At 39.0% G+C, this 16,549-nt stretch overlaps 1 protein-coding gene across 2 annotated transcripts in view; it reads right to left on the bottom strand.

Moving 5' to 3' along the window:
- The window catches only part of PDCD6IP (programmed cell death 6 interacting protein), a 32,842-nt gene extending 17,182 nt beyond the window's left edge, over positions 1 to 15,660 (bottom strand). For both annotated transcript variants that reach the window (XM_080340375.1, XM_080340376.1), the window contains exons 1-5: positions 15,306 to 15,660; positions 8,698 to 8,752; positions 6,855 to 6,924; positions 3,480 to 3,607; positions 2,766 to 2,919 (exon numbers count right to left, since the gene is read on the bottom strand). In XM_080340375.1, coding sequence (XP_080196501.1) covers positions 2,766 to 2,919; positions 3,480 to 3,607; positions 6,855 to 6,924; positions 8,698 to 8,752; positions 15,306 to 15,511 — 613 coding nt within the window. In that variant the 5' untranslated portion in view covers positions 15,512 to 15,660. The remainder of the gene's footprint in view (positions 1 to 2,765; positions 2,920 to 3,479; positions 3,608 to 6,854; positions 6,925 to 8,697; positions 8,753 to 15,305) is intronic.
- Positions 15,661 to 16,549: the final 889 nt, after the last annotated feature.

The following is a 16,549-nucleotide window of genomic DNA, read 5'->3' as shown; positions in this document are numbered from 1 at the left end:
GAATAGTTAAATTTTCAGCAGGATCTGTTCCCTAACCCAGCTCCATGTCAGGACTCGTACAAATTCACAGAAGCACAACAGAAGAGAAGGGACTGGTCCTTTCCACAGTGCTCCGCAGCACTGTTACGTGATAGTGAGTATAGAAACACCATCCCTAGACATAAATAACCACAGTTCCTCCAAGCGGCATCCACTATTTCATATCAGAGCTGCATGTGCCTAGCGGCAGTGGTATTCCCTGCCTCACGTCCTCACCCTGTTCCCAATGCCAAAACTGTTGAAACAGGAACATGCTTCATCTATCTTTATCTTGTTTTATAATCACCTCTGGGCTGCAGTAGCAACTGAGCCTTCCAAGAGACAGCAGGCAATCAATGCAAACATCAGCTATCCACTCTAAAGAGCTGCCCTTACAAACAAGTATCCTCTGACTCAGGTGATTTTTATGTACTGCCAGATTGATAAGCATGAATATGGGGCATGAGGAGATAAGGAAGTCTGCACAGTATGCTTAATTGCTAGAATTAAATCAAAAGAATTCCCAAGTGAGCTGCTCACTCCAGCATATTCGCACATCTATTTACAACACTTCAGGCATGAGCTATGATGTAATGTATTTACTTTCAATGAGGCAAATGCATTTAAGGTATGCCAGAAAGACCTTTTCACTGTGGAATGCGATTTAGATGACAAATGGAGAAAAAGGATCTTATCAGGCCTAGCAACTTACTTCTTTGCTAAAATGTTTCTGTCCAGGGCAGAATTTAATAAAACCAAAGCAAATAATATCTAAATAGACTGTTCTTCTAGCCCCACCTAGTGTGTGGTAGTAGCATCTTCCTTCATAGAGCTTCAGCTCTAAGAAAAGAGAATTAAAAAATACTGGCATATTAACTACATCTCCATTAGCAAAGGAAATGTTAGAGGAGACACACTTATCCATGCAGAGAGCTCGGAATAGATCTTTCACCATCAGAAGCTTTAGCTTTTACTCACATATCTTTAAAATATTGCAGCTACAATGCAAGCCTTGAGATGGAAAAGCAAACAAATGCAGACTTAAAGAAAACATTACGAAAGACTCAGAAATTTAAAGAGCTGATCTGTAGTTACGTAGTGAGTTAGACTCCAGTGACCAATTTGGTTTTTGCCAAACACTTTCACATTCTTTCAACTTGTGAGTAAACTCAGTTAAATCAGATATAACATTATCAGCTAGTAAGCTGCTCTAAGACTGTCCCACATAAGAGAAAAAAATAGAAAATCACAAGTAAGGTAGTCAATGGAGGAAGAAGCTAAATTCGAGTTTTGAAATCAAACTTTGATGCACTTCCACTTGAAAAAACAGGTTTCTGAAATTAATTGTGTTGTCAAACATGATTCTTCAAAAAATGTCTTTCCTGGCAGGGAAAAGAACCTCTACATTTGGCAAAACCTACAACCTCCATAGTCAGATGATTATTAACCTTACTGTTCTTCTAACATTGGCAGACTTGTTGTCTTGGGAATAGTCACAAAAATCTTAATTCACTGAGCACATGTGGGTTTTGCATCAGCCTTGCTTTGTCTTTTTCATGTTTTGGATAAGAAGAAATCAAGAAGGTAACAGAAAGATCTATTTCCCATGCAAAATGAGCTAAGTGTCTCCTCCTGCTCTGAAGAAAAGTTTCAGGCATTTGTTATACAAATTTATTTCAAAGCAAGGCCCAAAAAGCCAGAGATCAAAACACTGCTACCAGAATGATAAAGAACACACACATAATTTATCAGCTGACTGAAAAACGACAATGTCTTGTTGAGATTCTGCTAAAAGCAGTAAGGCTACAAGGATTTTCAGGGATCTTCCCTGTGAAGAAACATCCCAGTTAGGATAACCCTTGCCCTCCTCCACTATGTTCCAAACAACACGGGGAGAGAGAGCTGTTGGTGGGCAATCACATGTGACTTCTGTCCTTAGTTCTGCTTTTAGATACCTGTAATTTCTAGATGCACAATTTCTTGTAAAGACAGAGAGAAGAGCAGCATAGCAAAGAGTTGGAAGAAATCTTGTACCGAAGATAGCACTGTTCCACAGGAAACATCTCTGAAGCATATGCACTTTAATGCTTGTATTAAAATATACAGCCTCTGAATCAGTATTTCACAATCAGCCTTTAACAGTTAGGGATGCGATTTTTTTTTTCCACCTGCAAAATACCACTTTCCAAGATAAACTGGGCATTCTCAAAGTTAGACTTGGTCAAAGAGTTTCTCTCAAAATTAGGAGCAATCAAACAGAATTTGTTTCCCCTAAACTCTTAGGAAACTTCCTTTGTTTCCTAGCACAGTCATTTATTTCTCAATTCTCATTAAATCTTTCCCCAGACAGAAGTGGAAGGAGTAGTGGTAAAATCCCTATGCACCACTTCTAGTACTCTCAGTTATTTTAGAGAACGTCTTTTGTTCTCAAGGGCGGAAGGGGGGAAGGAAATAATATAAACCAACATAATCCTTTGTAAAGATGAAGACTAATGGTTTTGGACATCATAATAAAGGACAAGCAAATGGAACAACTGCATTGTCAGGTGAACCTTAGACAAATTCTGAAGTGGCATCTGTAGTTCTGTGTTCAATAACCTTCAAGGGGATGGGAGCAGAATCAGTAAAGACAAAAATAAAAGCTTCTGAAAAGCCCTTTAGAAGCTCTTAATAACTTAAAACATTTCTAAGTTTTTGTGGAAGTTGTAATGAGCACATAAATATACAAGCCAAAAATTAAGACACACCTCTAGTAGCTTTTAAAAAAAAGACTTCTTGGGCTTGAGCCAACATAATAAGACTGAGAGTTCCAACTGTGTCTGGAGAGATGTCCACTGTAGGTTCTCGATTCAAGGCTGACAAAACAGTGTCTTTAATGTGTTGGAAAGCACCACTCGCAAACTAAGCAAAACAAAATAATATATAATCATTCACGTTTCCAAATACATTTTTTTCTTACAAATATAATACATACAACCATTTAAGAAAACCTAGAGCTTTTCTGGTATATGGTTTCCTATCTATTGTTTAGGCACTAAAAGTAATTCCTTGTGACATCTTGTTCTTAAAGCCACTTACACTGAGACATTTATGGACTGTAAGTAAAGGTATACTTGCTACACTTAACAGTATAAGAACATTCCACAAAGAAGAAAGATTATTATTTGTTAAAACTAAAATTCATACTAGCTGAAAAGATTAAATCTTAAGCTGAAGCTTATTAGTTACCACACACTTGAGGGAAGGAGTATGGGGAACTTATGGAATTAAATCCTTCAAAGTTGGTAAATAAATATGAGCAAAGACCAGCTACTTAGCCAATCCACCTTCGCAATTAAGAGAGGGAAAATATGTATATATATATTTATGTGTACAGATAGCTTTAAAATTGAGAGATACTTATTTGATGTTTTACGATTAATGTTTCTGAATCCCTAAGCATAAGCAGGGAGCCTCTGTACCTGATAGTGCTTAGCTGCAGCTTTCAGTCCTTCATCGTTATCCAGATTCTGTTCTGCTGCAATCTGGCTTGCCAATGCTCCACAGTTGAACAAAACGCAGGTCTTCTCATACCCCAAACTTGCCAAAGCTGCAATCAAAATGGACAGTTATCCATATTGTTATGAAAATAAACTTCTGTAGTCTAGCATGTAGATGAGGCCAACACTACCAGTAAGCATATTTAAAAACATCAACAGTTTAAAGCCAAAGAAAGTAACAATCATGTTGAAATCTTAAAGTCAAAGTCATCTTCATTCTGAAGGCTTTAGATAGTCTAATTTAGTACTTACACAAAACTTTTCAACATGAAGAACTACAGCAAGTGGCATAAAGCATAAAAGCAGTAGCACGAAAATCTACACAATACACACAATAATTTGAAAGTCTTTCTAACTAGAGCACAGGTTTCTGGCTCCTGAAGGTACAGAAACACATGCATTACTGCAGGATAATCTGAAATATGAACTTCCATGCATTAATCACTATTTAATAATTGCCCAATTACATGCTCTTACCGTATATTAAATGCAAGATTAACAACCCTTCTCTGATTGAGGCCAAAGATTTTTACATCCTCTACCTTACTACCTATTGAAACGTAGGGAATTTTTCACCTCTCAAAGCTATTGTTTCAGACTGAAAATACTGACAAATATCTTCGTTATCCATGTACTTAAACAGCTAAGGATTTACTTAATTAAAACTTGTGCTCACTATAGTATGTCCTGTCCAGATTCAACTCCCATAGTACATCCTAGCCCCAGAGGATGGAGCCCAGAGTTCTAGAAACAGTAATACCCAAACAGAAACCATTCTGAACCTATTAATTGCTTTCAAAAGGTTATTGGCCACAAACCAGTACTGGAAAATCTAAAGCCTGTAGATACTCATTTCCTACTACTGTTAGAAAGTTTATCTAGACACCCCTCTTGGAGAATACAGCACACTTAACTAGTTAATTTTCAATTTCACAAACCCAGGTATACCTTTTAAGTTATCCTTAAAACATTTAACTAACATCCAGCTTCCTTATATAGCTACATATTTATCTAACATGACTCTGAAGTTTGTGTTAGCAGTTCCTGACCTGCACTAAATTTTGAGATCAGCAGCCACAAATCTGACATGCCATTTTTGCCATTCTGTTTCCCTGAGTGAAACACAAGCTACACAATCACTGTATTTCATCAATAGCCATTTATATAATCTCTCTTCTGTACTTCATTTTCTAGATTTTTTCTAAAAAGAACATCTTGTACAACTTATACATCATTCAAACAACTAAAACACATCAAAAAAAATGAAAATACGGCTTTAAAGTTTCTGAAGTGCAGAATTACTTTATCTGCAGAACTACTTTATACTCTGGCCTGCATCCCAAGTGTGATTTACTACAGTGAGAATAGCTGTTTAGCAATATAGCTTTTCCTCAGACTCATCTGTTTATAGCTCTACCTATTAACTTCAGCCAACATATTTCAGATTACACGCCACCCCGTGAACCGGGTCACTTTTCAAGCACCCACAATATCTGTCAGCTACCCCTGTGATAGAGACTTGGGACTCAGAGGAAGATGGGAAAAAAAGTTTGTCACCACAGCAAGAGCCAGAACTCTCAAGTCACACCCCTGCACCTTGGCCTCATGGAAGTCAATGGAGTTTTACACTGAATTTCCATCTGGAGATAGGATTGCCTCCTCTTTAGAAGTCAACAGAAACTTTGCTCCTTCCGTAACTGAAAACTTTGCTTTACACTGGGAAACCCCACTGCTAATTCTGATCTGAAATAATGCTGAAACACATGCTCTAGTTAACCTGGAGAGCAGCATCTGCATAATCTGTGATATGGCAATGTAAAGATATATACTAAAGGACTCCTTTTGTTAATTTTTTCCACTAAGGTGTGCTTTAAAGTTTAAAAATAAAATTTATTTCGTTGCTTGTTTAACTGAGCATTACTCACATCTCATTTAAGAATTTCTTTGATATTTCATGCAGACACTTGCATAAATCTCTGGGCATCTGCCTCAAACATTATATAGTCTAGCATATAATTAATCTGCAGACAAGCAAGCCTTTCAAGCTGCTGTAACATCACATATATTCAAATCTTCAGGGTAATCATCAATGTTATGATTACTTATTCTTTACAGACTATGTTTAATTCACAATTAAATATTCTGAACTCTACTATGGAACAGGTTCAATCATCATTAAATGCTAACCCCAAAGAAGACAGAACCAATCAAACTCTGAGAAAAAACACAGCATCTTCAGGAAGCTTCTTCCAGAAGGACTTCTTAGAACAGTCAGAAAATAAAGCAAGAAAAGGTGCGCGCCACCTGCTTATGCATAAGAATGTAGTGTATTGTTACACATACAGTTCACACAAGCACAACTTTAGTAGGTGTATTCAGAACACAGGAAATTGCAAAGACTTCCAGTAGGTGCTAACAGAGAACTATATAAAGGACACAGACTTTGAAAAAACTAAAAAGAGAATAAGTACTCTAGCATGTTTTCAGGTTTTATCTGGAGCTTCAAAATTGCCATGGTCATCTTGCAATGCTACTCATGATGAACACTCACTTATAAATGGAAACCATAAAGTATTATGACACATGACCAAACAACTTCTCATTTAACTCAAAAGGATTTAGTCTTAGTTTCTATACTGGCAAGTGTTCCAAAACCATTTAACGACCCTGAATTTGTGGTGCAGAATTTCCTCTATAACTAAAATAAATCACAGGCTCAAACTCCTTACGTTTGCAGGAAACATTTATTTTTAAGTGTTCAAATCTGTATTAAAATATTTTAAAAAGAAGTGATATGCGAGTCATTTTTCAGCATGGGTAGATCCTTCTATTCTCTTGAACAAAATGTGACAACACACTGGTTTACTGAAGCCAGCCACCTTTACTCCCCTTCTTCTGAAGGAACTCACTCATAAGCACACCTCAAGAGGAACTTATTCCTCTGGAACAGTTAGAGCTGGCTTACAAAAAACCTACACTGAAATTTAATATAAATTGAACAATTTTTATTAATGTCAGCAGGGGCTGCTCCCAGAAAAAGTCTGAAGAGCAGACAGCACAACTATTATCAGACTGCACATCTATTTGTGCCTCTGGAAAACAAATATTAACTCTCAATTCTACAGAAATTCTTTGCATGTTGCCCATTTATTTGTTAACAAGGTTGAAGTGATAATCTGTTACCAATATAGTGGCATTCATTCGAAAGCTAAGTTGAAAATACTAGAAAGATGATTAACAATTCAGCTATATAAAAATATTGTTTAAATTTAGTATCACTAATACTTCCACACATACCCAATTTGGCAGATCCTCCAAAAAGTGATCCTTTATCAAAAGCATCTTTCCATGTAAATGTTACACAGACCTGAAAGTTGAGAAAAAGAAAGATCTTTATCTCTAAAATTAAATAGGAAATCTTCAGAAAATATCAAAAATTCACATACTTATCCTTTTATATTCTAATTGCATAAAACATCTAATCCACCTGTGATATTACAAACATTCTGGAAGTTTCAGGAAGTCATCAAGAGTTACTTAAAAAAATATATTTTCATAACTTCTTTCCTTCCTGTTAGTTTGCTCAAAACATTTCAAGCAGACAAGACAGAAATTCTCAAAATCATCTGTCCACTGTGCTCATATTCTGAGTAACAGGCAAATTTATGTCCAAACCAAGATATTCCTCCCCCAAGAAGTCTGACAGTTTGGTATAGTCAGAGTTAAAGGAAACCACCCAATCAGGCAGTTTCCACTGTTCCAAATTACTAGCATATTGGAACGTTTTTATGAGTGAATTCAGTAGTAGCATTATCAGGAAATGCACTCAGGAAAGAGAAAGCAAGTAAAGATAGTGCGGTTTATATTATATTTCCAGCATATATATCATAGACAATGCAAATACTTCACAGAATCTGCTTTGAAGTTCAACAACTTTATTCTTTATTCAGCTGATGAAACTACTTGTAGGCAATGGATATCAGACCAGATAGGACAGCAAAATTCCTCATTTTAAAGTGGCTGTGGAGCACTTCAGAAAGAGCACAGTACTGTTTAATAACGTATTTTCCTCTAGCACCAATGCTAGTTCAGGAAATTGTGGTCCCCAGCTGTTCATTGCTGCTTCCACTGACTATTTCTTCCCTTTGTTGGAAGAATTTACAGATCTGTAGAACTTGCTCAAAGTTTTTCAGTTTTCCATTCCTCAGGTTTTGCAGATCACCATATCAAAACATTTGCACACTAAAACCCAAAGTGTAGTTATTGGCTACAAGTGAATGAAGCTACATGCAAAACTCAAATCAGTTTGAACTGCATTAAAACTATCTCCTTACTTGTCATCTGTAAGTCTGAAATAAATCTTTTCTTTTAGTCGTAACATTACCATTTAAATATGACTTGATCAGGAAAGAACCACAAGTTCTGTCCAATTTTAAATATATCCAAATAAAACCTACATCTTCTTCCATCAAAATACAGGAGCCTAAATAGGTATTCCAGTCTTGACCTGAGGAAGACTTCAATATATAGGAGTTAGGCTGAATTTTTCCTTAGAGACCGGATTTTAAAGAAATATGGTAGGAAAAACAACAAAACAAACAAAAAAAGCACTTAATGAACACCAATATCTACCTAAAAATTAGGTAATTTGTATATGCAGAGGCAGGAATAAAGTGGTAAACTCTGAAGTGGGCTTATTCTGTTAGCTGTTGCAAATGTAACATCTACTGTACTTTAAAAGCCAAAGATCATATTCCATCCACTGCCAAAGGTTTTCCCATAGAAATTACATTTTAAAAAGTCTTTGTAACATAGTACAAAATAAGACTTCCTGCAAAAAGGAGACTTGAAGAGGACTCAGCACAGCACAACTCTCTGACCTAAACTGCAGTGACTGCTAACCAAAGTCAAACAATTCTGAATCTGTAAAATGAAGGCAATTATGGCCACTAGTGGTGAAGTTTCAGTATAGACTATATGTGAACACCAATTAGAAAATAAACAAAGACTGAGAATATAAGGCTCAAAGAGATTAAATGTCTTGTCCAAAAGAAGTGCTGTTTAGTGGATTAGGTACAGGTTTAGAAGTCATACATCGTAGGTGTCACCATTCAGTTTAATGGTTTGTAAGTCATCTTACCTGATTTTCAGAGAATGGAAACTTCGGTTCAATTGAACACAGCTGATCATAGTATCTACATTAAAAAAAAAAAAAAAAAAAAGGAAGAAAAAGCTATTAGATAAATCAAATTAAGAATTTGGTTTCTTACACTGGCATGTAAAGAAAAGGGCACAACAATCCCACACACAAAAAAATTGTGAAGGTCATTTTTAACTATGGAGGATTTGCAGGACAGAGATAAATCCTGCCTAAAAGGATTTTTTCAGTAGAGGAACAAGATCAACTGGAGGCAGTCTTCCATAGATAACATGGAAACCCTGCCTCAGTCAGAAGTGGAAGAGTATCACAGATGAAGCTGACCCATTCCTCTTTCTGATGGAGTGCAGATTAGAAAATAATGTCATGCAAAGGAGTCTCTGTATACGTACAGGAAGACAAAGAGTACATTAGATATTAAGTTATGCTGAGAAAGTAAATTAAGTATAGCATTAAACATAATATTAACAGGCTACACTGCACTCTCTTGATCTGAACATTATAGCCTACTCCCTTACAATTTCTGACTCATCTGTTTAAACTTCAATGTCTTTGAAATAGATGCCATTTGCCTTACACAATATCAACTGGAAAGCTAAATCCTTGATAAAATAATTTAGCTGTAAGCTTATTTTTCATTAGAATATATTGTAGCAGTCGCAGTGAATTAAAAACAGAAGTTCCTCTGTGCCAATATTTTGTCTACCCACTGTGGAAGATGTTTAGGAAAGAATGCCAGAAAGATAATATACCAAGTACAGCACTGTCCCTCACACTATCCAGGCAACAGTTAGCAATTCAAAGTTTTCCTGAAGTTGTACCCTATACCTGCATCACTTGTTAAAACATGAGAGGCTGGATGCAGAGCAGAAAGCCTTTAAACTGCCAACACCTGAGAACACAGAACATGTAAAGCCTGTTTCCTCTTCCCACAGCACATACCATATGGGCATACACCCATCATTATAATGGTCAAATTTATTTTTAACAATTTATATTCCCAATATACAAAATACCTTGTAGCAATGAGTTTCACAGCCTGTGAAACAAGGTTAACATGGTTTCTGTTTCCTTACATTATTAAATATTAATCGCTATTGATCTAGACATGAAGCAGATGTACAAGGTCTATGTTCTTCAGGCAATGAATGTTTGCTTAAAAATTCAAGACACATTTTTTAAAAGTCATATTCAACAACAAAACCAGTGCTAGTATAGTCTTCAGTGAATTATACCTCCCAGTGTGTAAAATATTACAGGTTTCTGACTACAACTGAGCCACTGCGATTTAAGACATAACATACTAAACTGTACCAAAAGCTACAATAATCTGCAACAGTAACCCAGCAGGGCTTCTACTAATCATTGAGTTGAAAGAAATTGCTCCTAAAGTTAAAACAAAAGTCTGCAGATGCTTACTGTGACAGCCATTTTATCAAGATTAACTTTTAATAACTTACAAGGTATGCAAAAGGCAAAGTTAAAAAAAAAAAAAAAAACCACACACCTTAATGTGGACTTTAAAGCAAATGGTAATTTTTCTTACTGTCTACACAAATCTATGAATCTGTATTCTACTTTGCCATACTTCAGCATTGAGGTTGCTAGCACAAGAGCAGCCATTATGAAGTCAGATTTCAAATCTACCTCCACTGAGAGACTTAACTTTATAAATCAAAGGCATTTTTCAGAAATAGCTAAAATATTGGCAATAGAGTCTGAAAATTTTAAGCTATGTGATAGTACAGTAACTAGTTTCTTCCAATATTTATGAAGCTAGCACATGAAATGTAATGACTTTAAAGTAATGTACATTTATTTTCTGTAAAAGAATTTTCATTTGTCTGTTTACTTCATCTTTCATTAGATGGCCATACCTTGAAAGCACATATCACTTGAAACAAAGCAATAGTTAAACAGAATTTAGTTACAATTTTTTAAGTGATCTTACATCCAAGGCTTGACCTATAAAACTCGTACACAAGAGCATCCCTTCTGTAGTTAGAAAAATTCAGCTTTGCATGTTGGCGCGCTCTCATCAGTTTAGGGTTGGTCTGATTTATCACACCATCATGCTTTTTTTTTTTCCAATTCTAATAGGTTTCAGTGATACAGATTAACACAAGCAGTACAAAATTTAGCTCAATACTAGCACCGAATATCACTTCAACTGAAATATTTACATGTACTTCCTTCACTGACTTGAGCTGGTCTCAACACAGTAGTTTTCATGCAGTATCAGAAAGAAAATGAGACTTCCCACGCTGTCTCCTCCTACCTCAATTTAATTTGTTAACCAAAACCCACCAATAAAGCTGAGTTGTCTTCCCACTTTCCACGATTATCCTGCCCTCATCTGCCGGGAGGGTAGTCAAGAAGCAAAGCTTGTTAAATGGCCTTGTGCCTAAGCATTGGCTGCCTGCAAACAGACTATTCTTTGTATGTCAACACAATCGCAAAGAAAATAAGACAAGAAGGTGTATGTTCATCCCAAATATGCACATTTCTGTATTCGACATCAATGAATACCAACAAGACAGGGACATTTGTTTGGTTGCTTTTTAACAAGTTCAGAACTTACGTTACTACTTTCTTTACTATTTTAAGCATGTGATGTCATTCCTTTTCATTAAAGAACTTGAAATTCTACTCAAGATTAAGAGCTCTTTAAAACTCTGCAGACTGAAAGGAAAAAAAAAAAAATCACACAAGCATAAAACCATTAGTTTTGTTTAGCAGTAGCTAAACATATATAATTGTATATAAAAACTAAACATATATAATTGTATATATAAACTAAACACATATAAATGAAATGGTAAATGAATATGTTAACCACAGAACAGCATAGAACTAGCAGTATAAAGAGAGAAAATAAATATTGAAGGAATGGCCACATCTGATGCACACATCAGTTACACACTGAAGGATGAGAGTAAATATGAAGGTGTTATTTGAAACAAAGTTTACAGTAATCTAACTATCAACACACAAAGAACAGAAGTTGATGAGCACTGTGTTTGGCTGTGCCAGAGTGACGAACTACAAAACAGCACACGAACATGTCAACTGCCCAAGTTCCAACTAAAGCAACAAAAGACAGGATAGATATCAGCAACACAGATCTAGTTCTTGAAGTACAGCAAACTTCCACCAAAACAGGCATTACACACTACCAAATGCTAATGAAAATGAGTTACAGCAGTTAAATGAGTTGGAAGTCAAGGTTTAAATTAGAATTTAATTAAAATATATGTATTGCATTAAGAACCTCAAATCCTGTTCCTCCTTCAAAGAACCATAAAGAAAAATCTCTTCCAAAAGAACATAAAAGAGACCAAGATTTGCCTCCACTATTCTAGATAAGAACAGGAGCTCTGAACTCACAGCTGGAAAACAGAACTGCAACTTTCAGCTCTCAGAGGATTTGACCATTCAAGATAAAACCATGCACCCCTCCCCCTTTTTCTTTTTTTAAAAGAACTGCAAGAGTTGTCAGCAGAATTAAACCAATTAAAATTGTGCCGCCATCCCATCCCTCCAGAAAACAGAAATGAAATCCAGACTATCTTTAATATGAAGAGAGAAAGCAAGGAACCCCTTGAAGCTGTAATTATGCTTAAAAGGGGTTTACAAAAAAAAAAAAAGAAAATTAAAAAACAAAAAGAAAATAAATCTGCTATGACAGAATTTAAGGGGAAACATCTGTACCAAGCTCACCTATGTCACCTTCAGAGTGCTCAGATTCTCACAAAACAAAGAAAGCCTGGAATCAGGCTGAGGTCTTCCCCAGTTACGCTGTGACCCTTTTCACTGGCTACCTTGAATACTTCTCCAAGAGAAGCATTTGTGATCATGAGTCAAACAACAACACACCACACACATTCAAAGTTTTCCTAGAAATTAGGCTGCAACTGAGTTCATTTCTTCCACAAAAGAAAAAAAAAAAAAAACCAAAAAACACTTGCAGTAGCTACTCAGCAAAACGTGGCTTCTAAAGATTAAAAAACCATCAGCAAATCCTAGATTAATTAGCAGAAGATTAAGCCCTCGTTTCTCAACAGTTAAATGGTCTGAAGTGCTCTGCTAGGTATTATGGTCTATAAAAAGCCACAAAGAAGTAAATGCATGCAAAGGCTACCCACATTGTAATTAGCTCTTCCAACCTTACTTCATTAACTAAGAAGTTTTGAACTCCAACTTTAACAAAAATCTTGCTAAAGTTGTTACTTAAACATAAGACTGAGTACAACCCTTAAAAAGCAACAGGAAAATACTAGAAGAGGTAATGGCATTTTCAGAGGAAATGCAAGGCATTGAGATGCTTGTGCTCTTTCAGTCATAAGCTCAGCTGGATACTTCAAGCTTCTGGGTGTGCAGACAGTCTGACCTTTAAAGTAACTGCACCTTACAGAATATATGTCAGAATATTCTAACAGAATAAGAACAAACTTATTTTCCATTATATAAATGGTCAGACAAGGACAAACCACTCATAACTTGTTAAAGGAAAACATGCATCTGACAATCTTATTTTCTCTCATTTACAGTTAACTCAGACCTTCATCTTATCCCACTTCCACTGTAAAGGGAACAAATATTATCAAACAATGCAACTTAAAAAGCAAATGTTTGATATGAGGATGCCTTAGCGCAGCTTCTGTGTGGCACAGGTATCACACCTTGTTCGCACATAAGGTGGCACCAGCGCAGAGCCTCATTCAGCACCTCCTGACTACTGCAATACCTTGGATGGCTGAATTCATCTGTGGATCAACAGCAGACAGATCAGTGCATATGGAATTGACTCAAAAGGAAAACTGGTAATTAAGCAATTGCAAGTGGTTTCCCTCCATTAATCGGAGAGAAAACCTGCAGCGAAGTTACATACTATGGCTTGAATTAATTTAATGACCTAGTAGCACTAAAAGAGGGAGGTCCCGCTCAGCCCCTTGGCTTTCAGCGACACTACTTTTAACTTCTCCAATGTTCATCTGACCTTCCACTGAGCTTACTGAAGTTGCTCACCTGTCAGAAAACCATGTACACCTTTTGACTTCCAGAAATGGCATAAGAGAAAGGCCAGAACTGAAGAGACAGCTTTCTTCTTTTGGTGATGTAGAGTTGTTAGGGTGAAGTTATACGATGTGGCTCAGCCAAACAGGGATTTCACATAGAAACTAATCACAAACCCCATCGCGACCTTCAGAAAAGGGAAACTCAAGTCCAGTGTTCAAGGGAAGATAGTCATATGCCTTTCAATTTGGCTAGCAGAGTCCCTATTTTGGTTCATAGATGCTTGTTTTTTCCCTGACCTTGAAAAGGTATACATGGTAGTATTTTCAAAAGCATACACAGCAATAAATAGGAATAGAACAGGGAACCACAAAGATAGTGTAAAATACAATCAGTACATTCATAGCTTTTATAGCCCAAACACCCACTGAAGGGTTGATAAGCTCAAAAAAATCAGTAACTTATTTTATAAATCTTATCTTCTTTTTAATAAGTGACTTGTTTCTTTTCCACTGCTCTTCCTTTTTTTAAGTTTATTTCTAAGAAATTCTAGCAAACATTGGATGTATTTCTGCTTGCTCATAGTATTACAGAAATGTGTCATGTGTACAGGTATCACTTCTATATTAGATAATCCATCTTTTTTTTTCCTTCTTAAAAAAAAATAAATCTGGTACTGCAAATAGAAGTGTGTACTTAGTATTAGCCTGGTAAATGAATCACAATGACCACAGTGAGGAGATGAGCTACAAATAAATGGGCTCAAAGCATTTCAAACATACAGAAACAAAACAACAGGATTACCTGCAGGTTATGCAGTTTACTGGGCCAAAGACACAGATGAATCTTTTGCTCACCTCCCCTATGATAATTCCAGCACAAGAGGCACCAGTAAACTTTCTGATAGCAAGCTAAATGTGCTAATGCAGAAAATAAGGATGTATTTACAAATACATCAAAAAGCCGCTAAACACAGACAACAGAAAGTTGTCAGCTGTAACAGCAAAATGTAACACTAAAACAAAAGATACACTTCCCCTCTTCTGATTAACAAAATAGTCTGCAATCTCTACCTAGATCCAACCCTGACTGGTATGTTACAAAGGGGAAGCTGACCGGGCTCCACCCTATGCCTCCCCCGCCAGCCCGGCGCTGTCATCATATGACATCCCACGACGTGCGGTAAGGACAGGGCACCCCAAGATGCTGCAAGACACCCGAGCGCTGACCCGCCCGCCCCAGACACAGGTGGGCAGGCAGGCAGGCAACCCACAGGCCGCTGCAGCTGGCCCGGCAGCCCCGGCTGCTTCCTCCCGGCGGACCCCGCCCCACCTGGGCCGGCCCGCCCGCACCTGCTTCCGGCTCCGCCGCGCCCAGGGCCTGGAGCTGCCGCCAGGACCCCTCAGGGCAACTGGGGCAGGGGAGATGCGCGCCCGCCCCGCCAGCAGCGGGCGGAGAGGAGAAGGGAGGCCCGGCGGAGGGCGGTGCGCCCGGCGCCGAGGGGTCTGTGCCGGCGCCGAGGGGTCTGTGCCGGCGCCGAGGGGTCTGTGCCGGCCCGGCCGTCCCGCCCCTACCTGAGGAGGGTCTCGAGCGCGCTCTCGTGCTTGTCGAGGGGGCGGCCGAGCGCGCTCTTGCGCAGCTTGCTGAGCTCCTCGGCGGCGCGGCAGTGCTCGGCCTGCGCGTCGCCGCCCGGGTAGCTCTGCTGAATGAACTTGCAGAGCGGCTTGGCCAAGTCCACCTCCGAGGCCTTTTTCAGCTGCACCGAGATGAAGTTCGTCATGGCTGCCGCCACCGCCGCCGCGCGGGGGATGGGGATGAGGCGGGCAAGGCAGCAGCCGCCGTCACCGCAGCTCCGCGCTCCTCTTCTCCCGGCCGAGCGGCCCGGCCCGGCCCGCCGCGCTGCCCGCCGCCTGCCCCGACCGCGGCCGCAGCCCCGCGCGCGCTTCCGGGATCGTCGCGCGGCTTCCCGGTGGAGCGCCGTCACTCGCTCCGCCCCCCGCTGCCCGCCGTCACACGCGCCGCTGCCCGCGCGCAGCCGCAGCCGCCTCAGGGAGGGGACGGGACGGGACGGGGAGGCGGCGCCGCGCCGCTCCAAAACCATCCCCCCCCGGCCCGGGGCCGCAGGGGCGGAACAGCCGGTGGGAGCCGCGCCTTTGCTCCGAAGGGAGCGTGGGGGGGGGGAGGCCGGGAGCTCGAGTGCTGCCTCTGGAAAAGCGCCGCTTCGCGCAGGACGTGACCGCGGAGCTCAGCTGTGGTAAGGGGAGCTTCGCCAGCCGGCGACATCAGCTGTGACACAGCGGTGAAAGCAGCGGCTGCTGGAAAAGTTAGCGAGGGGTCCGGCTTAGAGGGCAGCAAAGGGTCCCATACTAAACTTACCCTAAGAATCGGTATTTTAAATAAAGTAAAACGCCTTAGAGGACAGCAAAGGGTCCTATACTAAACTTACCCTAAAAATCGGTATTTTAAATAAAGTAAAATGTCTTAGAGGGCAGCAAAGGGTCCCATGCTAAACTTACCCTAAGAATCGGCATTTTAGATAAAGTAAAACGCCTTAGAGGACAGCAAAGGGTCCCATACTAAACTTACCCTAAGAATCGGTATTTTAAATAAAGTAAAACGCCTTAGAGGACAGCAAAGGGTCCCATACTAAACTTACCCTAAGAATCGGTATTTTAAATAAAGTAAAACGCCTTAGAGGACAGCAAAGGGTCCTATACTAAACTTACCCTAAGAATCGGTATTTTAAATAAAGTAAAACGCCTTAGAGGACAGCAAAGGGTCCCATACTAAACTTACCCTAAGAATCGGTATTTTAAAT

This window comes from Nesoenas mayeri (genome assembly GCF_963082525.1).
Source record: "Nesoenas mayeri genome assembly, chromosome: 2".
In the NCBI taxonomy this organism is placed as follows: Eukaryota; Metazoa; Chordata; class Aves; order Columbiformes; family Columbidae; genus Nesoenas; species Nesoenas mayeri.
This window is presented reverse-complemented; position numbering and strand designations above follow the sequence as displayed.